The following is a 26,500-nucleotide window of genomic DNA, read 5'->3' on the forward strand; positions in this document are numbered from 1 at the left end:
TAAGTAAGTGTGAGGAATCTGAAATGACTAATGGTCTGAAGCGATTTTATTAAAACAGATCTTTTAATTCAACACCAAGAGTCAGAATGTGAGGACACTTGCATAAAAGATAGTCAGTGAGACCTGCTCATTCTTGACTGTAGAATTAAGATGAAGGCTGTGTGAACATTTCACCCAGTGCTGTGTGGACATTCTAAAACAGTTCCACTCTATTTGTTTACTCATGGATGGCAATTTTCCGCACATCCACAGATTTCCACCGATTATATTTCAAACTGATAAATACTGAGACATCTAAAGCCCCAATTCGATGAAACAGTGTTAAGTTTCAGCTGAAAGCAGATTTTCCTGTTGCCATCCCTGTTTACTGGCCCAATTTGGAAACTTTGATCTGCCAAAGAGAGCTGTATTTGCACCCTCATGGTAAACCTTGAGTAGTGTCGGAGACTTATGAACATGTGGGTTCAGACTGATCTCTAGCAACCCATGATTGTTGTGAAGGGCAACAAATGGGATTGGTTGGTCAGGCTTTGTGACTCAGTAAATGAATGTCATCTCTTAATGTCTGCTGAGGACTAGACCAATGACCAAAAGACATCAGATATAGCAGGGATGTTGGCGATGACAGTGTTTTACTACAACAAGCAAATGTGCACACACAGGCAACAGGATATAAAGAATATCCACAACAGTATCGGGTAGTATGATTTGAACTTAAGATTGTAATAATTGGGCAAGCAAGAATATCTTTTACCATGAATTTTTATACCAGAAGATTATTGATGGATGAGAAGGTTCTCCTGACAAGTCAGCCCATAGAGTTGTCAAAAGATATTAATTCAGTGGTCCATTATAGTGGAGAAAAAAGATCTGTTTTAGTTAGATTGGGTTGGAGACATATAAACAAGTCCAATTAGATATACATATGATAAGCATGATCAAATATTACATAAGCTTTCAGTAGAGCAACCAGATGTTGCATACTTTATAAGGTACAGTCTGTTAATACAGATTTTCTTATTGAGAAGGGCGAAAAGAAAGAACGGAGAAATAATTTCAAACTTAGGTAATGTGCTTCAGTTTTGAAAAAAACTGGACATGTAAATATTTCTTTCAAAAGCCATCGACAAATATCAGAGTGTTTTTCCTGTTGATTATTCACAGTTTTGCAAGTTTTTGCAATCTGCACATTACTAAACTTATATTAATTCTAATGAATTATTTGGACCTAAGTGGTTCACTTGACATGACCTAAATGGTTCACTTGTAATAGTGCAAGTTGAAACACTAAATCTCCTGAAAGTTATACAAAGAGCTGCACTTTGTTGTCAGAAGAAACATCAGTTGCTTGAGATATGTCTCCAACAAGCTTGTCCATATTTCCAGGTTTTGGTTTTGTGAAGGACAAAGTGATGTAGCAATTTCTAGTCTAGTTTCTAGAGTTCTAAACACAGAGAAATGTATCATGTCTGTGTACTGTGTATATATAATATGTCGTACACACTTTAAGCAGGTTTCTGCTGTGCAGTTTACAAGTCATTTTTGCTAGATCATGCTTATGTCTTATAACTGTTTTATATGATGTTGCATGGAAAACATGGCAAATACATGCTTGGGGTGACAGTTGTGTGTACCAACACACTTCTTTGAAAGCACATATTTCTGGGTATTTTGGTGTGAGATCAACAAACACAGATGGATTCAGATCTGATATAAAATGTTTTAAACCCAGTACAAAGAGACATTGTCTCTTTCACTTTCATTGTGAGTCTGTATGATTTATTAACTGCTCGTTTCAGTTTTGGCTTCAAAGTCCAAAGCTTTTAGACATTGCATGTCAGTGTGGTGTCTCTTCATTGAAATGCTTGTTTCAAGAGTCCTGTTGGAGAGGAGGTGAGTTAGGCAGTTGTAAGATTGTTTGTCAGCTGAAATGTTTGAGGGCTCCCTTGCTTACATATTTCAATTGATGGTTATTTTAGATTTTTATCTTTCCTTTGTCATTTTGACCATGGTACAAATTGCCTCAAAGCAGTTTGATTGAAAATTGGCTTCAAGGGGCATTATGATCTAACAGGACATCATCTGGGGAAAGACAGTGCTAAAGCTGTGATGGCTTTCTATGACACTGTGTGATGGTTACAAAAGAGAGTTAACCTTGAATAATGTTTTTTCACAAGCTACAGACGACTTACAGAAGGGGAGACAATCCTCTCAATCTTGAATGTTTTGAAACAAGCTACAGAAGAATTGCAAAAGGGAAGACAATCGTCCCAATAGTTATCATATTCTCAAGTTGGTCCCCAAAATAGTGATATTGCTAAAAGCAGCATGAAACAAATCTCGCTTCATTAACTCACTCATTGTCTTTTCTCTGGTAGGTGTTTTGGTATTTGCCATGTTTTCTGTCTTAGACATATCCAGGTGTTGTGGTGTATTCTTGGTGTGTAGTTATGGTAGTTAGACATTCAACTTTTCATGTTTGTGTTTTAGTTTCCGCAAGGAGCACCAGCTGTCACATGGAAGGTCACCAGGTCGAAGGTCATACTCAGTCAAGTGATTATGTGCACATTTTCTTGTTACACAGATATTTACGTATGTTTTGATTATAAAGGACCTTTGACCTGCAGTTCCTATTTTCTAGCTGCGGTTATGTAACTACAAACATCTAGTCAGTTATTCACAAATGTACACAAAGAAGAGTTTGTCAATTCTTTGCATTGAGACACATTGAGAATCATGACTTTTTATGACTTGATATCAGTGAAAACAGTTAATGCTTTTGGTAACAGCTTTTGACAAGCATTTATGATAAAAAGATTCAACTGTAAATTTCTGAATTTCCAAATTATCTTTGGTCAAGGTGATTTCTTGTTTATATGCCTTTTCAGCAATAAATTAAGCAGAGAATCAGCAATGCGCACTGAGAGGCAGTACCAGTTCACATGGTATTTGAAGACATACTGTTCATGTCTCATTTTTATAAAGCCACTCTGATTGAGAATAGACAAACTTGCTTGTATAAAAAAAATAAACACGGAACCATAATGGTTGTATAAACAAGCCAAGTTCAGATCTTTGACAAAGAACACTAGCCATGTTCAGGGTTGTCATTTTCGGGGGACATAACTGCAGCTAGGAGCGAGTCCTGATGTAACACCATGGTGTACAGAAGTAACACACGCAAGCTTTACATATTCATGCACTTGTGTGTGAAATGCAGCGGCATCATCAGTAGGGCTGTACCTAGTTTTAACACCGTGATGAGGAGTGGCTGCAGGCTTTCTGAGGCCCCACTCTGGTTTGTGTACATACGGTATGTTTTTACGATGTCTTTCAGAGCTTAGACAGGGAACAATCTGCCAATGTATAGATCCGGGTTTAAGAGCAGATGCGATGTTCTCTAGAAAGGGCTACCAACGTGTTCTGTAGTCAAGGTGTTCATCCCACATGTGTAGGGTGATTTGTCTGGGAGGTCCTGCATCAAACTGACTATTCTACCTCAGAGGGATAACTTGAGGCTTGTAGAATATTAAATATCATTGGGAAGAAATATGTAGGTATCAGTCTTCATAATTCAGTATGAATCTTTTTTAGGCATTCACTGTTATTTCAGAAGTTCAGAAAAGTTCTTTATAAAAATCATTTGGAAGTCAAAATCAGATGACAGAATTTTGGAATTTTTCTTTGACCAAATAAAATAATCACAGTCATTATGGATAAACCTGTGGGTTGACAGGAAAAACAGTCTTCCGTTTTGCTAAGTTTACTTGATGAAAGGTGGGCCTCACTTTGATTCTCCATGCTTACATGTATCTATCAGGTGAAGACATTTGTTCCACATAAGAATGTCTTATCTGGTACAGTGTTGATGCAGGAGGTTCTCACACGTCCCGATCTTGGGTCCTGAGACCGTGTTTCATCTGTCATCGAGAATGGTGGCCTCACCCACAAGGGATCACTTTTAAAGATGTAAATTATTGATGGATATCACATGCTGTTATTAACTGATATCTCATGCATGTAATACCAAGTGATATCCCACTGCAATATGTGGGGAGAGTGGTACGAAGAGTCTTTCATCATTACATTGCCAGCAACCATCACGCCAAGTGCCAAGTGAGTTGAGATCGTTGAGTCATGTCTTGCCAGATCACATGACCCTCGATACATTGTTCAATTGTTATCAAATCAAGCAAGTCAACTGTTACTATTTAAGAAGAGAAGATGGGGTGTTTGAAGGATGTTTTAAGTGTATGAATGGCTGTACACAATGTCAATAAAAGCTTGCATCTGTGCTCCATTCCCAATTTCTGTCTTCATTTTCACAGTCCCTTTGACTGGCTTAGAATATCAGTCTAAGAAAACAATGGCCAATGCTATCAGACTGGGATCAATTCTCAACAGCTTTTTTCACCTTGTAAATGACTCTTTTTTTGTTTGACACTGGACTTTGGTGTTGTGGTTGAGCACTTTAATTATGAGGTTACCTCACCACCTCTTAAGCTGACCTTTAAAACCTCTATGTCACCGTCAGGTTCAAAGTGCACAAACATGGAGTCAAAGGTCGTTGTAATGTCATTTGTCACAAAACTGGCCAGTCAATTTGTAAGGGCACCAACACTGAGTCAGTCAGCATAATTTGCTGCTTAGAGTAGCAGTTCGTGGACGTGCCTGAAACCAATTCTGATTATGTACAAGTTCGTCAGCACCATGCTCATGTTTGTTTCCTCACATGTTGAATGTCCAAGACCTGCATGGCTTTCCTCCAACATTAAGCCATCACACAAAGTGGACTACTGTGCAACTCGATCTATTCAGTCCCTACTTGTTTTATGAAAAGATAACATTAGAACTTCTGACAAATGTTCAAACCAAAATGCCAACACCTGGGACAATGACATTCTCAGCAAACATACATCAGGTAAAAGTTAAATGACTCAAGACTTTATTTTCCATCATTCTACATCGTCATACAAACTTTCACATCAGCATGTGCACAATGAAGAGCATAAACGATCTGTAACAAGATCTGCTGGCAGATGATTAATATTGTCCATCAAAAGAAACATGTTGTATCTTGTGCATACATACCAGAATACGCTTACAGAACACTCTCCAGCTTGAGGATGGTTATGATGAGTATCATAAACCTCGGAGATACTAATTGGCAACACCAATATCTAGCTCATCTTGCTGAACTAATACTGTCAATATCACTTATATCTCATATCTCATGTAAATCTTTGTTATGCTTTAACAACAAATATTCGCCAAATATCCACAATCCATAACTTTTTTTGTTCAGTATACGTGAATAACATATTTGGCATCTTTTGTCTTTATTTGTTGCTACTGAAGATGGCAGACACTGAGAAATGAAGCATAAAAAGACACTGTTTGGAATTCTTCAGCTGATGTTGCACTCCTGGCACCTTAATCCGTCTTTGTAACCTTGCATCAACACTTGGAGATTGTCACCTTCTCGGGGAAGGCAAACCTGTCATATGGCTTTCCTGTGGTACTCTGGAGGAGCCACGTAAAAGTCATTCAGACTAAATAATGTTGATGAGTTTTTCTGTAGGTATCTGGAAGAGAAAATTCATAAGAATGCAACACCTTTACTTTGAAATGTTTCTAAACGTTTGGTACTAATTTTGTAACAAACTTTGCTGGAGAGCCATGCACTAAATGAACATGTATGTACAAACTGAAACACATTTCTAACCACACATATACAACCGATACTAAGCGATTTCATCATCTTACTCTATAGAGGCAGCTCCAGGATTGAAAATGAGTGGTTAATAAAGTAAGGTGTCTTTTCATGTTACTTCATTCTAACAGGAACATGCATCATATCTGAATGCATGCAAGTATGTATGGGTGACTGCATTGACCTGAGAAACACAATAATATGACAAACTCGTACATGTCAACATGTAAAATGTCTACTGTTCCACAGTCAGAGAGCTCTAGTCTACAACTCATATCACAAATTCACTCTGATCAAATTCAGCTCCACTTTTACCTTCCTTGATAATAATAACCTGTATGTTTACATTAATCACATTAATTAAATCAAAGGTTGACAGATACATTTATTTCCAGCTGTATCCTCACAATAAGCTGAAGGTACTACTCTCCTGTCACTTACTTGAGGAAGTCGTGGATGTGGGTGAGAAGGAGCTGCACACTCTTCTCATCTAGTGCTGTGTAGGCCAGCATCCCACCCAGTTTCACTGAAAACACATGGTAACATAGTAACACCTGTAATAAGTTCTAACGAAAAACAATTTTGAAAAGTGAGAGCGCCAGACCGAGGCCAGGCTTATATAACCTCCCTCAGGGAGCTGTCCGCAAGGTCCAGCTGACCTCTAATTTTAACTCGAAAATGAGGTAGCAACAATACCTACAAAATAAAACACTTCGGCATAATTATATATTACTATTGTAACATTAGTATCCTTTGTCACATCAGTAGTACACATTGTAACATTATTGTAACATAACACTAAGACATATTGTAACACTAGTAACATTGTAACACTAGCATCCATTGTCACACTAGCACCATTGTAATACTAGTACCATTGTAACACTAGCACCAATTGTCACACTAGTACACATTGTAAAACTAGCACCAATTGTCACACTAGTACACATTGTAACACTATTGTAACACAACACTAAGACACACTGTAACTCTAGTACCATTGTAATACTAGCATCCATTGTCACACTAGTACACATTGTAAAACTAGCACCAATTGTCACACTAGTACACATTGTAACACTATTGTAACATAACACTAAGACACACTGTAACTCTAGTACCACTGTAACGCTAGCACCAATTGTCACACTAGTACACATTGTAAAACTAGCACCAATTGTCACACTAGTACACATTGTAAAACTAGCACCAATTGTCACACTAGTACACATTGTAACACTATTGTAACACAACACTAAGACACACTGTAACTCTAGTACCATTGTAATACTAGCATCCATTGTCACACTAGTACACATTGTAAAACTAGCACCAATTGTCACACTAGTACACATTGTAACACTATTGTAACACAACACTAAGACACACTGTAACTCTAGTACCATTGTAATACTAGCATCCATTGTCACACTAGTACACATTGTAAAACTAGCACCAATTGTCACACTAGTACACATTGTAACACTATTGTAACACAACACTAAGACACACTGTAACTCTAGTACCATTGTAACACTAGCACCAATTGTCACACTAGTACACATTGTAAAACTAGCACCAATTGTCACACTAGTACACATTGTAACACTATTGTAACACAACACTAAGACACACTGTAACTCTAGTACCATTGTAACACTAGCACCAATTGTCACACTAGTACACATTGTAAAACTAGCACCAATTGTCACACTAGTACACATTGTAACACTATTGTAACATAACACTAAGACACACTGTAACTCTAGTACCACTGTAACGCTAGCACCAATTGTCACACTAGTACACATTGTAACACTAGCACCAATTGTCACACTAGTACACATTGTAAAACTAGCACCAATTGTCACACTAGTACACATTGTAACACTATTGTAACATAACACTAAGACACACTGTAACTCTAGTACCACTGTAACGCTAGCACCAATTGTCACACTAGTACACATTGTAACACATATTGTAACCCTATAGCCCTTTGTAAGACTTTATAGAACATATGGTAACATTAGAAGATGTTGTGACACACACTGTAAACTGCAGTTCTTGTACACTGCTGAGAGTTACCTTGAATTTCAAACTAATTGGTCTTAGAAGACTAAAATTAATAGGAAAATACATACATTTTGATAAAAATTTTGACTTTTTGAAAGGTCTTTATTTTCTTAAATTCTTGGGTAAGTTAATATTAAATTCAATACAAAAATGTTATAAAATCTTAGTAATAAAGTGTCTGTTTATTGCTTCCATTGTCAGGAAATTCAAGTCACCCATGTAAAACACTGTTACTAACAGAGTTTACTAAAAGGCATTTCAACAAATTGTTGTTAAATTGCAACATTATTAATGATTCCACTTACCAAACAAGCGAAGAAGATGCACCGCACCATAGATGCTGCACATACTGGCATCTGACTTTTCGGATAATATCTGTGGACACAATCAGTGGTATTCAAGCCATCAGCAGATTACACTAACATTAACTGCCTCAGGTTTCACAATTCAGTCACAACATGGATTGGCAACAAACATCTGTTCCGTTTGTATAATCTACACGTAACAGATCAACATACATAACTGGTGTGAGCGAGGGCTGGGACGGGTCCAACTTTTCTTGTGGGAATGACCACCATCTATTACCCTACCCGTCCTGGATACCCATTACGTTACTTCCTGTCTTCATGTTTGCAAGAAATAGCAATATTTTCTTCAGCTCAGAGGCTACAGTTTCAAGTTTTTCAACATCTTAACCATGTATTATTTCAAAACAGGTGAGTGCACAATTATATCTAAATCTTCAAAGACAATACATCCTATTAATCTTGCAAGAATTACATATTACACTAATCAAGCTATTAGTCACAAGAACAGTCCAGGTCCGTGTTTTGGGACAGATACACAGGTCATATTCATTACTTATCTGTCCCAGGCATGAGGGTTACCCATCCCAGTCCTACTCTGAGCAACTGGTGTGACTAATGTCAACTGTGTAACATGCATCAATCATAGTTTGTTTTTGTTTGCTGGTTGTTTATTCCAGATACAGTCCTGTGCTCTGTAAATAATTGTGTTTGGACCAGACAACCCAGTGATGAACAGCATGAGCATTGATCAATGTAATTGGGATATAATATGTCGATCAAGTCAGCAAACCTGACTATCCAATCCCTCTTTAGCAAACATGAATTACTGAAGATTAATTCTACCACACATCTTAAAGAGCTGCATGACTGTTTACACTGTGTTGATAACCAGGCTGATTTAACACAATGACAATGGTATATACCTCTCCATATTGGGGTCTCTCAAACTTGTAGAGGAGCTGTGTGCCCAACATAACATTGAAGTACTCCTGGATTCCATGGGACATTTCAATCACAGCGTCTCTGTACAACACAGGAAGCAAGTGGCCAATAACTGACAGTCTAATCAGAAGCAAGTATTCCAAAGTCAGTGTAGAATACACTATAAGTACTGATAACATATAAAGTCCTGTGCAAAACTTTCTCGTGGTACTTTCAGTATGTGTTCAATTTAATGGTTTCATTCAGGAATAATGTTTGGTGAGCCTCATAAAATGTAACTTGTGCTCCTGCAAAATCTTGGTTTTTCTTACTAGAAAATCTATCATAATGTCTTCAGAAAAAATCTAGAGAACATGGTGAAATAATGAATAACAGTATCTTAAATAAAACCTCACAATTCAACTGACGGGGAGAAACACTTACTTATTTGGATTATTGGCTTTGGATGTTTTCGTCTTGACATATTCGTCTAGGATATTTTCCACAGTCTGTCTGGCTGGAAGAGTGACCAGCTGGAACAAGGAAGGTCAGTGCATACTGTATTTGCTGTATATACTGTATTTAGTAAGGGCCACGATAAGCATCCCCTGAACGTGTGGGCAAATCTGTATGTAAGTTCAGATGCACACCCGAATTAAACACAAAATCTATGTGACAGTCCATATTTCTAGTGTCTATTACATACTTTTAGAAAAAGCAGCTCAGAAGGTATAGACAATTTCCAAACAAATATTATCAAACATGCTTTTCTTTCATTAAGTTTGTACAATGTTTTCCAAAATATCAAGTATGAGGTACATGTTTACTTTGTGCAGGGATGGAAGCACTGATGTTAACTGTTAAACTTGTACAGATACATCAGTTCCCAAGAGGGGGATCAAACCTATGTCAGACCAATAAGTTCCTTAACCACTAGACTGTTCCTCATGTGACACCCACTGGGCAGTTTGTAATAAACTGTCTCTGCAAGACAAACTGTGTGCAGGTACCCTGCACACAAACCTATGTCTGACCAATAAGTTCTTAAACCACTAGGCTATCCTTCAAAGTCACATGACACCCACTGGACAGTTTGTAATAAACTTAGCTCAGCATCTCTGCAAGACAAGTTGTGTGCAGGTACCCTGCAATATTACAACTATTATATAAATCACCTTGAACACTGACCAGGGAAAAAACAGACAAGCTGGGTTCTTACCATTTTCTGTCTAGTTATAAGGTCCCAGTCATCAACTAGCCACTGTTTCAGCTCATCTGGCACACGAATCTTTACCTCAATCTTTGACGTGAATGATTCATCCTGGAACATTGGACAACTCAGTTCAACATGTCGATTATAATGCATATTGTACACTCAATGGGGGCTTATATGCTTATTGAGGGAGAACAATGAGCATCCTGGCTGTGAATATAGGTTCCAGTAACTGTGTTTGTTGTGAGAGGTGGCTAAATGGACTGGGTGTCCAGGCTTGGTGACAGACTTGATGCATGACATTACATCCAAACTGTATTTATTGATGTTACAGACTGCCAACACATAACGATAATACTGTGAGTGCTGCAAATGGAACATATGTCATATTTCAGATTACACATACTTTGTAAAGTACAATTTCTACCACCAACCAGCCTAATATGCCAGTCACTGGATTGTTTGGACTTAAATAACAACATACTACCATCATACATCCTGAATGAAGCTGAATGCAGATAGACCAGGCAATCAAGTGACTGATATCGTGAGCATCAAACCATGCTATCAGAGTACCACAACATGCTATCAACCAATTAACCAAGCAAGACAACCAATCTTTAGGTTAAAAATTCCCAGGAATCGCCATGTGTTATATATTACAGTAAAGTACAGAATGTTACTTTGGCCTTTTGAAAAAAATTAGTAGCCTGAGGGAGAGTAATTTCTAAGGAGTGAGAAGAGTTATTTCTAATGCTGCAAACATCAGTAATGAGATATCTGATTTGATGCTGATGTTCACATGATAAACATGTAACAAAGCAACTTGAGATTTCAACTTCTAATTTGTCTTGACTTACTGATTCCACAGTGGCATCAGTTCTGGCTCTCTTTCTCTTTGGTTCTGGAGCGGGTGTCGGTGTCTCTGCTTTAGGTTGTTCCGCTGTAGAAGGTGGGGGTGGTACAGGTGTGGATGTACCTGCAGAGGCAAATGCAATCAGTGCATCAGAACACTGAGCTGACTATATCTCAGTATTACAACAATACATCAACCTACGTAGAGGTAGGGTATAAATATATAATTACCTGATGTTTGTTCTTTCCCTTCCTTGTTGGAGCTGTTATTGACCTTCTGCTTCTGTTTTTCACTGGATGGTGTTGAAGCTCTCTCCTTTTCTCTCTCTCTTTCCTTGTCTTTTTCCTTTTCTTGTTTTTTGGCTGTTTCCTTCTCCATCCGTTTTGCCGCTCGTAGCTTCTTGTTGGCAGCTCTGTCAATATGATCACCATCTTAGAGCAAAGTCTCCAAATATTTCCATGTCTGGCAAAATAACACAGGTCTTCTATGCTGCTTGTAAAATATCTGTCTGTCTGTCTGTCTGTCATATACTTTTATATATATATTATAATGGAGTCTTCTCCCAGTAGATAAATTTGAAACATGAAAAGATATGAAGAAAGTGACGAGAATACTGAGCATGCAGTGGTACATATATAACAAGCAGTTTCTGTAATAATTACATGACACAGATTGTTTAATGCTGCACTCAGCAATATACCAACTTTATGGTGTAGCTGGCTCTGTACACATTCAAGACTAGACCAGACAATCCAGTGATCAACAGTATGAGCACTAATCTACACAATGGAGATATGACATGCCTCAACCAAATAAACATCAAGAAGGATTTTAAGTTTCCATTTGTTGTTTTTATCCCTGCTCTCAGAAATATTCCAATGATGTGACAACAGTTACATACAAACCTAACAATCCAGAGAGCGACACCATGTGCATGATCTCCACAACTGAGACATAATGACACGCATAAGTTGGAAAGTCTAATCAAGATATCATTTTGGTTGCCTTTTACAAGACTGTCTAAAACTTGTTGATGTTGAAACATTTACGTACCCATGAGCTTTTGATAATTCTTTCTGTTTCTGCAAACTAGCTTCGTTGAATTTCAGAACACGACTCTCAGGCACCCATTCGTCCCAGCTGAAAAGAAAACGAAAACGATCATGTCATCTGATGCCATACTCACTTGAAATGTAACAAGTGATGTTCCATCACACAAACATTTATGTGTATAGGACATAGCTGTCTTTTATGAGTGAGTGAGTGAGTGAGTGAGTTTTACGCTACACTCAACAATATTCCAACTATTTGGTGGTGGTCTATAAATAATCGAGCCTGGACCAGACAATCCAGTGACCAACAACATAAGCATCGATCTGCACAATTGGGAACTGATGACATGTGACAACCAAGACAGTGAGTCTGACCACCAAATGCCCTCAGTTGCCTCTTACAACAAGCACAGTCGCTTATAACTGAGTGATATGTTTTAGGATGGTTCATGTGACAAACAAGACAAGAGTGAATATTCTTAAGTGACTGAAAACCCTAAACACGTGCATTCTGATGACAATGATATATGTCAAGTGTCAAATTGCATGGATAGCATGAAGCATGTACAACGCGGATAAACTGAGTGAGTATTAGTTTTGCCCTTTTCAGCAATACTTCAGGAACATCATGGCAGGGGAAACCAGAAATGGGCTTCACACACTGTGTCCATGTGGGGAATAGAACCTTGGTCTTTGGGGTGACAGGTGATTGCTCTAGCCTATTAGTAGTACGCTCTAACCACTCAGCTACCCCAAAGCAGATAAACAATTACATCAGACAGAATACCACACAACTTTTAGCTGTGGTATTTTCACATAGATAACTGGTATAAACATTCTGCATTCCTTATTAGTAATTTGGAATGATAATCTTAAACGGCATGACAAAGTCGACAAATTTAGATGTAAAGGTAAACTATATCTATTTCATAATCTATGCAATATCAACTACCAGTGTACCACACAAAATTTTTTTGTTTGCGAATATGACATGACACTTCAACATACAATCCATTGCCACAATGCCAGTACTCACTTTTTGTTCCATCCATTGTAATGAATGAAATAGCGGGTGATCTTTTCCTTCACTTCGTACTTGACACACTGGAAGAATACAAAGCATGCAGTATACCATCATTTGAAAACAGCTCACAGATAGTCTGTGAGACACATAAATAGGTTTACTAGTTCAGCTAAACCCAAGATTGCTTCGCATTTCCAAGAACTGTGAAATGACTGTCTTGAGTTGAAGCTCAATAACATTTTCGCAAAATCTTCCAAAAAATTTATGAAAAATACTACTGTATGAGGTTGAACAACACCCATATCTTTCAAATAACTATAATTAATCTGGTTAATCTGGTATGGTATGATGTGAAAGTCAATTAAGAATGAAAAAAAACAATACAAATATACAGAGGATGTTGAGAGACTAAGTTGTGTGGAGTACTACTTCTTGAGATACATGAAATTGTTATCTCTTCTCATATACAAACCAATTCTTTTATTGCAAAACTGTTACACTTACAGAAAGCCATTCTCAATTTAAATTTTATTTTAATGACACCAACTAAAGAATGGAATGGAATTTATGTCAATACAACATGCTTCTCTCATGAGTAAGTGAGTGAGTGAGTGAGTTTAGTTTTACATCGCACTCAGCAATATTCCAGCTATATGGCGGCAGTCTGTAAATAATCGAGTCTGGACCAAACAATCCAGTGATCATGAGCATCGATCTGCACAATTGGGAACCGAGAACATGTGCCAACTAAGTCAGCAAGTCTGACCACCTGATCTTGTTAGTCGCCTCTTACAACAAGCATAGTCGCCTTTTATGGCAAGCATGGGTTGCTGAAGGCCTGTTCTACCCCAGGACCTTCACGGGTCGCTTCTCTCATGAGGTGTATTACAGATATGTCAGAAGGTGATGCCAGTTAAAATGAAAGAGCTGATTTTGTTGTAACATGTCATCATCAGAAAGTGAGGGTATTTGTAGTTTACTGATGCACTCAGCAATTTTCTAGATATGAGATGGAGATCATAGTTAAGATCTGAATATCGACCAGACAAAGCAGTGGTTGATGTAACTGAGGACTAATAAGTAATATCATCTACACATACATTAGCTGCTCTTTGTCACACACACCCATCAGACAACTTCTGTTTTGCTTGTCATCATGAGCTATAATTCCAGTTGTCATACAAACCTTAGCTTCATACAGGAGAGGTCCATGGAAGCACAACACCTTTTCTCCTGAAAGAAACCAATACTTTAACACTTTAACAATGTAAAATAAAGAACTTCATGCACATCCCAACAGTCCAACTAGTTATCACAGTGATGACAACCACCTGATAACAGTGATATCCTCAAGTTTGTTAAGTCAATACTATTTACATGTTCCATTTTGAAACTAAAATTAGTTCAGGCAGTTTAAACATAGATAATTTCCCTTGATTGATTTGTATTGATGAACAGCTTGCAGGTCTGAAGTGAAAGATTACAGCACAGAATTTAAGGGCTTTTGTTTGTGAAATAGTAAAAACCCATCTGAGACCAACTCATGTTATCCCGGGACAAGGTGAATAGTGACTCTTGCTTATCTCAAAGGATTTCATATTGGCAAAGGGCCATGAAAACTACTTCAATTTTAGTTCATAACAGGAATGATAACTCTATTCCTGTTTGATTGCAATGGTACTTCCTATCACCGAAGTAATCAAATACTGTATAGCTGGTTTTGGTTTTGCTTATTTATTTTAAAGAAATGAACCTCTTTGATACAACAGGGGTTAACAAATCCCATCCCCTGATGCCCAAGACAAAACAGTTTTCATTTCGGGCAATCAGATAATGGTATCTTACTTGTCCATGGGCTACTAGATAATTTCCACATATGGTTTCAAATTGATAATATAAGTAGAGATATCTTTCCTTCCTATTTATTTCTGCCCAATAAATAGTCCAGTAGACATTAACATCAAATACTGCACTGATTTATTCTTTCATGATTTCATTATCATGATCAAGTCATAAAATCAAGACAAGGGAAAATTGGTCAGGACAAGTTACTTTTCTTAAGTCGTAGCAAGTGACTTTTAAAAAATTCTGAACCCTAGAACAGCTAAAAGATGGAGAAAAACATACTTGTTAAGGTAATATCCTGACAAAATTATTACCAGATGTTCACCTGATATTTCCAATAATATACTAGTATCTGAAAAGGGTTTAATAATCACAAACAGAATTTGTTTTAATGAATACTAGTATGCAAATAAAATTTATTAAAAAGACCCAGCTACATTAAATCCCAAAGCAGAAACTCAAAAATGACTGATATGAACATTTCTGTGAGCTTGCTGTCATACCCAAAGTGGAATTTTAAATGAATTCATTGAAAAATGTATTAAATGACCCCCAAAATGGCAAACTAAGATACATGCATTCCCAAAGATGTGAAATATATGCTCAATGTTAAAGATTAAAATTGATTAGTTCCATACAAATATGACATTATTGTTTCGACAAGCGTAGAGTTCCTAGAACTGTTGCAAGCACACATACAATCACCACAACAAGCCTGCAAGATCATCAGAAATACACTCAGTTGGACCAGTGAGAGCAGGCATGCCAACTAACACACTTTTGTGGATTTGAATCTCTGAATTAGACAGCATAATTCTGTTAGCTACATTCTTACTACTTTCAATATGACACCATATATTTTTCATGATTTATTTTAAACAATAACATAATGCCATAAACGATTTAAGTAGTTGGAATAATATTTATCAAAGCATCGCAACCACTACACCGCATACAAAGCATCGACAGGAAGGATGAGTCTTTTCCTACACATGAAGCATGTACAGGGGAATGAATCTTCTTGAAGGTTACAGAAAGGTAAAAAAGCACACATACTGTATTTTAATAAGACAAGGTATTGAGGAAAGTATACAACAACCTAGAAGATATTTTCACCGAGACTGAAGAGCGTCACAAGTTGGATTTTAACATTTAGGGAGTAGTCCACTTTATCAGGTGCACTTTTTAAAAATAATTAGTGCTGCTGGGGCTAAAATGCACTTCACCAGATAATTGACTTTGTTAATTAGTGAATAACTCTGGGCTGTCATACCAGGAAGGCTAAAATTTATTTTTCAGATGTCCTGGTAGAGCTAAAATGTATATTTCTGATTTCAATGGAGTGCTAATTTCCAAGGGATAAACATGAAATGGGGAGTACCACCAAAGGTGAAGATATAGGGCTGGGAAGCATAATCCATGTCTCTATACCCTAACCCTAGGGATCGAAAGGGTGCCATTCCCTAACACTAAGGATTGTGAAAGGTGGTTTGCCAATGAAGAAGTGCAGTTGTTTAAAGCAGAGCACAGGTGCACGAGGCAAGCAGTGATATGGCGAGACAACAGGTTCAGTTTAGTACACAAATTGTTCCTTGGTTGGTGCCTGGTAAACTGCATTATTGCCAACAATACAACTTCAAGCTATGTGTATTTTATTCAGTGACAGCAGAAATTAGCTGGAAAGTAACTTCTAACAATATAATGCTACAGTAGTAATATTGTACTTACAATATGTTATTTGTTAATAAAACTGAACAGCTGAAATTTACTTCTGTGAAGGCTACATCTAACACTTGACAGCGTTTGAAAGTAAATGACTCATGAAAGGTTACTTTGTGCAGTCTCACACACATCCAAAGCAATTTACATATGTCTAGAACAAAAGTCTATGCTTTCACATTAAATACTAGCAAATGGTACATGGTGTTACGTATTTATTACTGACACGTTAAATGTAGTGGGGGAAAACAGTAATCACAACAACCTGTTAAACAGGACATAATCATGATAATGACACATATGCTATACCATGTATAAAATTGTGCATGGTTTACATATTATTTTGTATTGACGTTTTGTTTATATGCTTTTTGAAATAAAAATAGACGCCAAAAATTTTACTTGCATGGAAAAGAAATGATTCTTAACAAAATAACCACGCAGTTTCACGATTGTTTCATGCTTTATGCATGTGAAACCTTCTTCACGAATTTCCCACCACCCCTGCACGAAAACTGTATGACAATATCTGAGAAAGTAAATTCCGCTAGATGTTATCTAAATCACGAATACATTACCATCTTGAAACTTCATTTTGGGCGGCATGGTTAACTGCAAGGTGTGATGTACCAAAGACTATGTTACGAAAATGTAGAACTCCCTCTTTCCTTTCTTTTCTACACCGCCATAACAAGCAGGGCACATGTAAACATTGTCCACTACGTCATCAATTTATGCGTACTGGCAGTACGGAGTTCAGTTGGGAAGATACGGATGTGCCCGAGTGATACCGATTGTTTGTTTTGTTTGCTTTCCGTGAAACGGAAATGAGATAAATAATAGGTAATATTTACAGTAGGTCGTCGTGAGTAACCAGTGATTTGTGGTCATGTATCGAAATGATTGGATTTAATTAGTCCGAATTCTGTGTTATGAGCAAGGTGAACATAATCAACTAGTGAAGAGAATCACTTCTACAATTTAGTACAAACACATACTTTGGTAAATTCTTAATACAACTGGTTTCACCTGATCACAGTTCATGAAGCCAAAGATCAACGGGCCTATTTTGTATATGTAAATGTTTCACTGATAATTTCATTCAACAACACTCAGATTAACTTGCATCATTATCAAATCTCAGAATTATCAGATTTTCAGAGCTCAAGATGTTAATTAACATTTGTCATGTATGATTAAAATAATCATTTTTTATGTGTAGTTGTGATATAAACAACCTGGGTAATAGACGGAAATTTGTATCAAGCATACAGTATTACAATGCCATTTAGAAAGTGGTCAAATGCAACATATGTCATATTTGGGATTTCACTTTCTTAGTAAATATGACATGTGTTGCATTTGATCACTTTCTAAATGGCATTGTGTAATCATAGCTTTTGGCCATGGGAGCCGTGCCAATTTACACTCATTAGCGGAGTACACAAAGTATGCAGTTTACACTACCAGTTGTTCGACTTTCATTTTTGTGGAAGTCGCGGTGGCTGAGCGGGCTAGGCGGCTGACTTTGTGTGCTGGCGATTAGGTGCCTGACTCTGAGGGTGCAGGTTCAAATCCCGAATGGGACTCAACCGAAAAAGTACTAGAATTTGTACTTTGCCAAGAAAGTGAAATCCCAAATATGACATATGTTGAATTTGACCACTTTCTAAATGGCATTGTGTAATCATGTAAATAAGTCTTTTTCTTTTCTTCTGTTTCTAGCATGCAGAAGTCATGGCAAAGCGAAGGTCTTTAAATGGGGTGCCAAGTGAGGACTTTCACAAATGGTTGGATGGTGTATCAAAGACGTTTCTGCTTCTCTCCAATGACCAAAGAAATGAGACCCTGGACAAACTGATAGACAGCAGTGGATCTCACCAGCGGAATCACCTGTCAACTCGGTTACCTCAGCTTCTGTATAGAGACTACATCCTTCTTCTACCTGAGGAGGTGGGTTATCTTCTGGGAATTCTGGGTTAGAACCTGTCCCTATTGACTTCAAGGATTTGATGGGCCAAACTGGGAATATATCATGCCCTGACATTGTGAATTATTGCACATAGTGTCAGTCACTTTTTTTGTCTGGTCCAGACTTGATTATTTGCAGGCTGCCATCATACAGTTGGATAATTGCTATATGTGCAGGCACATGCACACACACACACACACATTCACCACCTGTCACGTGCAGAGCTGACCTATATTCCTTGACCCTTCTGACCCAACACTGCCGCTGTTACAGGTCATCGGCTCCCTCCCTCTGCAAGCAGTCTGCATTCTGCTGTTTATTTTGTTGACAGTTTCATAGACAGATTCTGTCATACAAATGCATAAAATTGGTGATTTACAATGTGATTAGGTTGTCTGACAAAACATCCACTTGCAAAGTTTGAGATCGACTGGATCATTGGATAAAGAGTTATTTACAAAAAACTTGGTCCACATGCATTTCATGCCAAACTATAGTCAGTATTTTGGTCACACATAAGCAATATGATGGCAGAGAAAGGTGAAATACAGGCTTGCCAACCATGTTTCTTATATTTGCTTGTGTCTGTCCTGGTAAGGTATCATAGATCAGTTAAGATAATCCATCTGATTAGCCTGCTCAAGTCCACTTAGTAATTTATTACGTATCAGTTAAGCGGTGTGAAGAGCATAAATGTGAAACATGGAAACTGTACTGCCAGAAATGGGACAACTGGCTGGACTAATTAGAAGGTTTGATAATCTCACTGCCAGAAATGAGACAATAGGTTGGAATATGTCTAGAATATGTGGCAAGCCCAGATTTCCACATTTTCTGAAAATGAAGAATGTCTTTGGACTTCTTTGTAATATGTTTTGTGATTAGAAATTAGGCCCCGTATTTCTCTAAAATATCTTACTTTCAGATGCCACATGTTAGTGTAGTTGCCAGGTGCTCTGTATAAACAAGACTGGTTGACTCCCAGCAAGTACTGGGTGAACTTTAACAAGCAAGTGACTTCACATATGTGTTTGGTTGTCTATACATACTTGATAACAGACTTGTATGAGCTTTCATGTGGTGTCAAAACTATTGCAATAATTTATAACCAGTAATTATAAAAAATCTTACCCACTCAAAAAATTAAATTCTAATGTTTTTATTAGCCAAAGATGTAACTCACAAAATATATTTTTTTAGATTATATTTTGCCTGATATACACTTCATAAATTGCCAAAAGTAAAATACTTTTAGTATTTAAAAGGAATATTACTTTGACTGGTGGTTTTATTATATTTTTTCCCCCCTCCTGTCTTAAGGTTTTCTGAGGACAAAAATCTGTAAAACAAGAAATATAATTGGTCTGGCCTAATGATAATATTATTTTCAGGATGCTATGATATTACTGACATGGCTAGTTACTGCTGATTTCTACATAAACATGCTGGAACAAATGTTGATATGGCTAACTCTCCCACCAGGTGACATACCACATCCTGCAGTATCTGCCTGGAAACACTCTACTGGAGTGCTGCACCGTCAGCCGAACCTGGAACACCGTCATCCAGGGGGCAGCACGTGTGTGGTGGATGAAAGCGATGCAGAGAGGCGCTGGCAATGTTGTGTACAATGGTGGAGCAGCCAGGAAGTACATGATGTTGTATCAACAGGTGGAGAAGCTGCTTGACAACTGTTGCCAGGGTAGCTGCTTTGTGGACCAGTCTCTGGAGGGTCATACCAACAGAGTGATGGCCGTGTGTTACAGGGATGGAAAGATTGCAACAGGTACCAACCATAATGCTAGTTATATTGCATACTCATTTTCCACAAGATGTGCTCCATAGGATTACAGATCAGAATATACATTCACAAGAACTGAAAGAAATGACTATAAGCATTGGGTGGTCAGTTTTGATGACTTTGTTGTACATTGTGTCTTATAAATAGATTGAGTACCAAGTAGATTGATGCCCAGTATGCCCAACACTGGACTTTCTGGTCCAGAAAGAAAAATCTGTTGTCACAGAGCATGACTTTAGAAAGCAACCAAACAGATCTCTTCTTTGAGAGGAATTTAGAACCTGGAGCAGTGAGGAACATTTACAGTTATTGTAAATGTTAAAGTACAGTTAAGTGTAATATTATCATTGACCTTATATTTGTTAGCTTTTGATGGTGTGTGAATGTAGACTTGTTTAGGAAATAAAGTTTGCTCTACCCCAATATGTTTGGAAATGAAGTATAGTTTTGCCCTGAACTATTATAATCAAGGCATGAGGACGATAGTCTGAGTGCTTTGATTTTATAATAGTTCAGGGCAAAACTATAGCTTATTACAAAACACATTAGGGTAGAGCGAACTTTACATCTTTTCTAAGATACCAAATTTAATACTTTCTAAGGATAAGTTTGATTAATCTAAAGCAGAAAACAAACATTGGTGTCAGTGACCTAAATTAAAAATCCTCGCACAGGACTAACAGACACGCTGTTCCTTTGACGTGTCTGCCACCCTATGGTAAGATGAACGTTGCCAGACAAAACAGATGATAAACAGTTTGATGGTTAATGTTCAGGTTAAATATCTTTTCCAAATTATTTTGATTACATTTGTGATTAATGTAAACCACATAGGGCAATATGAACATAGCCATTCTACTTCCACTGTATGTTTAAATCAGTACATACAGATAAAGCTGACTAGTCAAGCGACATTCTACAAATGCATTGTGGGAATGTAAGCATTGTGAACGTTACCATTTCTCTGGGAAATAGTGAGTACAACTATGAGACATTTTTTCTGTAGGAAAACATATTGTTTCCACCAGTGATTTTAGCTGAGTGACGCAACTGCAAAGCAAGAAATGTAATGCAACAGAGTAGTTTACTGTAGCAGTCTGTACGAGGTGATGGCAACTGACATTCTCTGTGACATTGGTTTCATTGTGACGTTATGCTAAAGTACTCAATTATGATGGGGGGAGCACTGTGACGTCGGTTTCATTGTGACATAATGCAAAAGTATTCGATTACAAGAGGGCAGACTAGAATGGCGCAGTGGCACAAGGCATTGCGATGCTATGCAATCAGAGCATATTATCGTCTGATCAAGTACTTTCTTTCACTGAAGCATCTTAGAAAGTTCAGTATGGTATACTTCATACAGTATGTCATTAGTTCATGATTGTCCATTCATGTTGTGTCATAGTCAGATGACCAGACAGTGAAATTCAGTAACCCATGCTTGCCATAAAAGGCGACTATGCTTGTCGTAAGAGGCGACTAACGGGATCGGGTGGTCAGGCTTGCTGACTTGGTTGACACGTCTTCGGTTGCCAGTTGCGCAGATCGATGGATTGTCTGATCCAGACTCGATTATTTACAGACCCTTGATTATTTACAGAACATCGCCATATAGCTGGAATATTGCTGAGTGCAGTGTAACACTAAACTCACTCACTCACTCCCCAGACAGTGAAAGTGGTATGACGTGTCATTGTTTCAAAATTGTTCAGTCATTGTTTGAAGGTCAGATGACCTGTCAGTGAAAGAGTGGTAAGTCAGTTTTTTGCCATCCCTGTTTCATAAATAACCAATCACATTTTTTCAGGGTCGGATGACCAGTCAGTGCGAGTATGGGATGCTCATACAGGCAGACTGCTGCATAAGATACACACCCACACAGTGTCGGATCTTAAACTGACCCCAAAACATGTGTATACTGCTTCCTTTGATGGCACTGTGGCATGCTGGGAACTGTCAACTGGTGAATCGCATTACTGGTTGGTTGGTCATACATCAGCTGTGTTCAGCATCGATGTTCATGAATCTGGTTTAGTCATTAGTGGGTCCTCAGACAAGACAGTGAAAATCTGGCATCGGCAACATGAGGAACCATACCTTCTTACTTCCTTAGAAGATTACCACTCTGAATGGGTCACAAAAGTCCAGTTTCTAAACACAGCTGAGTTGTCAAGTGATTTACTGTTTGCCAGCATTGATAAGAATGTCTGCCATGTTTGGTGCACAGATGCTAAAGGGCATTGTGAGAAGATGTTTTCTACGAAGAAAACAACTGGAGTACAGATTACCTCCTTCTCCCACAGTAAGCCAGGCCGGTTCTACCTCTGTACATGGAAGGAGAGGGAGCTGTGTAATGACATATTAACATATATGTTCACCAGTGACAGTCTCACACTGGTGTCCATGGTGTCGCTTGGTGGGGACATGCCCCTCAGGTGTCAGCTGCTGGGGGCAGGGGACAGGTTTGCTGCCCTCACAGGCTCCAGTGAGATAGACCAGCTGTTCCTGTTCAGCTTTAGTCAGTGTTGCTGTGTGGCCAGAATCAACATTCCTCTCTGTCGGTGAGTAGTGGCAATGTGATATTATAAAGTCAGTCCCTAGTTACCACGTCCATGCTGATCACTGATTAGTGATTTAGAGAGATTTAATGTATTCTTTGATGTTTAAGCAATAAAAGACAGCCTCCAGTATTCTGTAAATATGTTAAGAATGTTATGATTTTCTAAAAAGAAGATTAATTGTCACTGTGTGTGTGAGGTTATATCTTTGAACCAAGATGTTCTATGTGTATTTTATGCATCTCATGATTGGGTATAATGATGGAGTCAAAGGTCAATATGTTCTGAAAGCTTGTTTATTATGTGAAAGTCTATTTTGTTCTTCCACTTAACGGAATGTGAATTTGGAAACTGACTATTTCAGGTTTACCCGAAATGGTGCTACCTTGACCCTCGGCGGGCAGTCATGGCTTAATGGATTCAGTGACACACCACCTGAGGGCACTGTCCTGGCAGCCTGTCTACAGAACTCTAGTCATGTCATGCTGCTGAACTGGAAACTTTGACAGACATCAGACTATCGGTCATGTTGTGAGGATTGTTTTTAAAGAATAAGTATGTTCCAGAGAATGCTGATCAACTTTTCACAGACTTGATAGACGCTATGGAAAGTATGGGGTGGCTGATCATCCTTTCAGTTAGTGAGTGGTTGGAAGAGTCACAGATGAATAAATGTCACTATTTTCAGGACGGGGAGCAGTTACTGTTAACTGATGAAAGACCATCCAGTAGACATAAAGACCATCCAGTACATGCTGCTTAAAGTCTACGGCAGTGGTCTCCCTTTACCTTCTCAGTTTATCAGATCATTCATCCAAGCCTGCATCTTAACTAAATGAAGATTTCTTTCTCAGTTGTGACATTTATGTCCTGTATGAACAAAATGTTATATTTTACTGAAAGTTGATACATATGTTAATGTGAGTTTCTCTTGGGATAGAGATGTGCAATTCATACTGGCCACATGCTTACTTTTCCAGCAGGGAAATGGCCTGATTTCTTCATCAGACCAGACTTTGACTCTTGGCTTGCTCTAGGTCATTAAAATGAGATCCTTTAAACAAATCATCATACAAGTATGTGTTCCATACTGATTTCACATATGTTTTTACAAGAATTTTGCAAAATCAGCAGAGCAGTCATGTCATTATGTAATCACTTCATTATTACCCATTTTTATCTGAATCCCTTCGAGATTCACTTTAGAAAAATGCATTGATCATGATCACCATGACAGTAAACAACAGTTGTCAACTGACGTCACGATTCTTCCACAGGTACATTGTTTATAGTCTGATGCTATCCTGACCTTAAGATCCAGATGACATCAGTTATGCTCTGTTGATGATGTAAACAATAAATCGGTTTACCTGAGGTGATATTGTTACTGTGAGTGAAGATCTAACAAGCTAGCCCATAAAGTCATGTGAGCAAAACATGAAGTCTGTTTTGCTCCCCCAATCTAAATGAAGCATGGACCTGTTCTTGTGGAGATCAATATCAGCTTTCTGAAAGAACGTTTAGGGAACTATCTTGGTTGAAATGCCATGATTCCAAGAAACGAGAATGTATTACACATTCTTAGTAATGTAATGATGCAAATGTGGTGGCCATTTCACTCCTTTTCCAAATCATTATTGTAGTAACTGATCTGGTTTCAATGAAATTGTTAATGTATGGCACTTACGACAGTATTATCGCTAAGAGAAGCTAAGAGAGCTACGTAAATCCAGGCCCAGGTGTCCAAGTCAAATGACTTACCATTCATGTGGTACAGACTAATCAAAAACTGTATGACTATGTTACAACTGTTTACCATATTTACAATATGTTGATTTATTTTTGTACTGTTGAAATGATATCTGTAAGATTAATATATGGAATAAAAACACAATATTTTGAAAGAATGTCTTCTGTTATATTAATTCTCGTCTTTGAGAGGCATTTTAGAAGTTGTATAGGTGAAGGAAAACCAAGCCCTATCGAGTGTCAACGTCTCAATGGCAATGAGTGCAACATTTTGGTTGATAATCATGTTTGTACCAACATGGAAACATCACATTCATTGCAAGAATGAAGTTGAGTATCCATAGAACTTCCTTTTATTCCTTCTAAATTACAATATCATGAATTCAGTTTCACTCTGTATGTCAACTTGATGCCATATAAGAGAATATAGAGGATGGCGGCAGATCTGTTACCATATGTAGTCAACAAGTATTCAGGACATTCTCTCCTGTGGTGCGTTTGTCATGGAGTGGACTGGACAGAGTAGACACATTTAGAAGACAGAAGATGAAGGACTATTATGGAAGGAGGATTGTCCCTACCATCAGGTTTATAAAGAGCTCAAGCTCTTGTTTCTGCCACCGGATGGATTCCAGAACAAAGCTGGTACCAAGCAGCCTTTTTTCATAGGTCCAAAGTTTGAATGTTTAGAAGGAGCTCATATATGTGCAATAGTGTTGAGGGCAGCACTAGCAGCAATCAAAAGAAAAATGGACTTTTACATTTTGATCAAAAACTGTATTTATTATCTTACCAGCTTTCTTGATTAAAATGAGTCAGTGGGCTAGCTCAGCAGTTAACGCGTTTGCCCACATGGATACAATGGGTGAAGCCCATTTCTGGTGTCTGGAACAGTGCTAAAAGGACCTGTTCACTCACTCACTCACCCACCCACCCACCCACCCACCCACCCACTCACTCACTCTTATTTAAATCTATGGAAGATATGACAAACCATTAAAACAATATTGTTTTGCAAATACGAAAATTAAAATGTTCAGGGCCATGTAGATAGTCACTGAATACAAATATACATAAGTTGCTGCCTATCTGACCAGTTATGCTGATACATGCCTTTCTTGGATCAAGAAAGAAAGTTTCATGCCAAGTATCCTGAATCTGAGAATCAAACAATATACTGTAGTTGATAAAAGTTGATAGAAAAAAGGAAAGAAAATAGTGTCTTGTTATTATGTCATGAAAACGTAAGATAATTATCAATAGTTATACATATGTGTAATAGAATTACTTTTACTATGATCTCCTTTAGAGATAAATTTTATTTTTGTTCACATGCATACTTTGAAAGTGATACATATTAAATTTACACATCCCAATCACATGCTTCCAAACATTTATATGTGATCTGTCAAATTTTGCTTATTTGGTAATAACATAATCTGGCTCAGTAAAACAAATATATTTTAAACATTAATAATTATTTCCCCAAAACACTGTATTTAAAGAAATGTAAAGTGACTTAAGTTCGAAAGTAATGAAGGAAGGTATATTTATTCAACTGAACATTTTGTAAAAAGTAAATTTTGAAGCAGTTGTCATTCATAAGAGAGAGCATATGAACCAAGTCCTGACTGACAAGTGAATTTTCTTGACATCAAGAATAGCATGTTGAATTTAGAAAACGTCAATA

General features: G+C 37.7%; 2 protein-coding genes across 4 annotated transcripts; one reads left to right on the forward strand and one right to left on the reverse strand.

The window, feature by feature from the left end:
- Positions 1 to 4,920: 4,920 nt before the first annotated feature.
- LOC137277810 (mortality factor 4-like protein 1) lies at positions 4,921 to 17,470 on the reverse strand. Its single transcript, XM_067809747.1, has 12 exons — positions 17,306 to 17,470; positions 14,350 to 14,396; positions 13,176 to 13,243; positions 12,141 to 12,227; positions 11,318 to 11,499; positions 11,092 to 11,210; positions 10,238 to 10,339; positions 9,463 to 9,551; positions 9,021 to 9,120; positions 8,095 to 8,164; positions 6,155 to 6,239; positions 4,921 to 5,585 (listed from the first exon to the last, which is right to left on the reverse strand). Exons 1-12 carry the CDS (start codon positions 17,331 to 17,333, stop codon positions 5,501 to 5,503), a joined length of 1,062 nt encoding a protein of 353 aa, XP_067665848.1. The 5' UTR covers positions 17,334 to 17,470; the 3' UTR covers positions 4,921 to 5,500.
- On the forward strand, positions 17,457 to 24,965 carry LOC137277809 (F-box/WD repeat-containing protein 2-like). Of its 3 annotated transcripts, none has more exons than XM_067809745.1 (5): positions 17,457 to 17,570; positions 18,453 to 18,680; positions 20,182 to 20,485; positions 22,311 to 23,064; positions 23,426 to 24,965. In XM_067809745.1, the coding sequence occupies exons 2-5, from the start codon at positions 18,465 to 18,467 to the stop codon at positions 23,565 to 23,567; spliced, it is 1,416 nt and encodes a 471-aa protein (XP_067665846.1). In that variant the 5' UTR covers positions 17,457 to 17,570; positions 18,453 to 18,464; the 3' UTR covers positions 23,568 to 24,965. The 3 variants fall into 3 exon arrangements, with proteins under 3 accessions (XP_067665846.1, XP_067665845.1, XP_067665847.1); XM_067809744.1 differs by having other exon boundaries at positions 17,562 to 17,668; XM_067809746.1 differs by lacking the exon at positions 17,457 to 17,570 and adding an exon at positions 17,773 to 17,804.
- The last annotated feature ends 1,535 nt before the right edge of the window (positions 24,966 to 26,500 follow it).

The sequence above is a fragment of the Haliotis asinina genome, chromosome 3, assembly GCF_037392515.1.
Source record: "Haliotis asinina isolate JCU_RB_2024 chromosome 3, JCU_Hal_asi_v2, whole genome shotgun sequence".
Classification (NCBI taxonomy): Eukaryota; Metazoa; Mollusca; class Gastropoda; order Lepetellida; family Haliotidae; genus Haliotis; species Haliotis asinina.

Coding starts and splice junctions, on each gene's coding strand:
- LOC137277809 (XM_067809744.1), top strand. Junction 18,681..20,181: donor TCCTTCTTCTACCTGAGGAG/GTGGGTTATCTT, acceptor CTCTCCCACCAG/GTGACATACCACATCCTGCA. Junction 20,486..22,310: donor GGATGGAAAGATTGCAACAG/GTACCAACCATA, acceptor ACATTTTTTCAG/GGTCGGATGACCAGTCAGTG.
- LOC137277810 (XM_067809747.1), bottom strand. CDS start 17,333: ATGCCGCCCAAAATGAAGTTTCAAGATG. Junction 14,397..17,305: donor CAAAATGAAGTTTCAAGATG/GTAATGTATTCG, acceptor GGTTTCTTTCAG/GAGAAAAGGTGTTGTGCTTC. Junction 9,121..9,462: donor AAAGCCAATAATCCAAATAA/GTAAGTGTTTCT, acceptor TGTGTTGTACAG/AGACGCTGTGATTGAAATGT.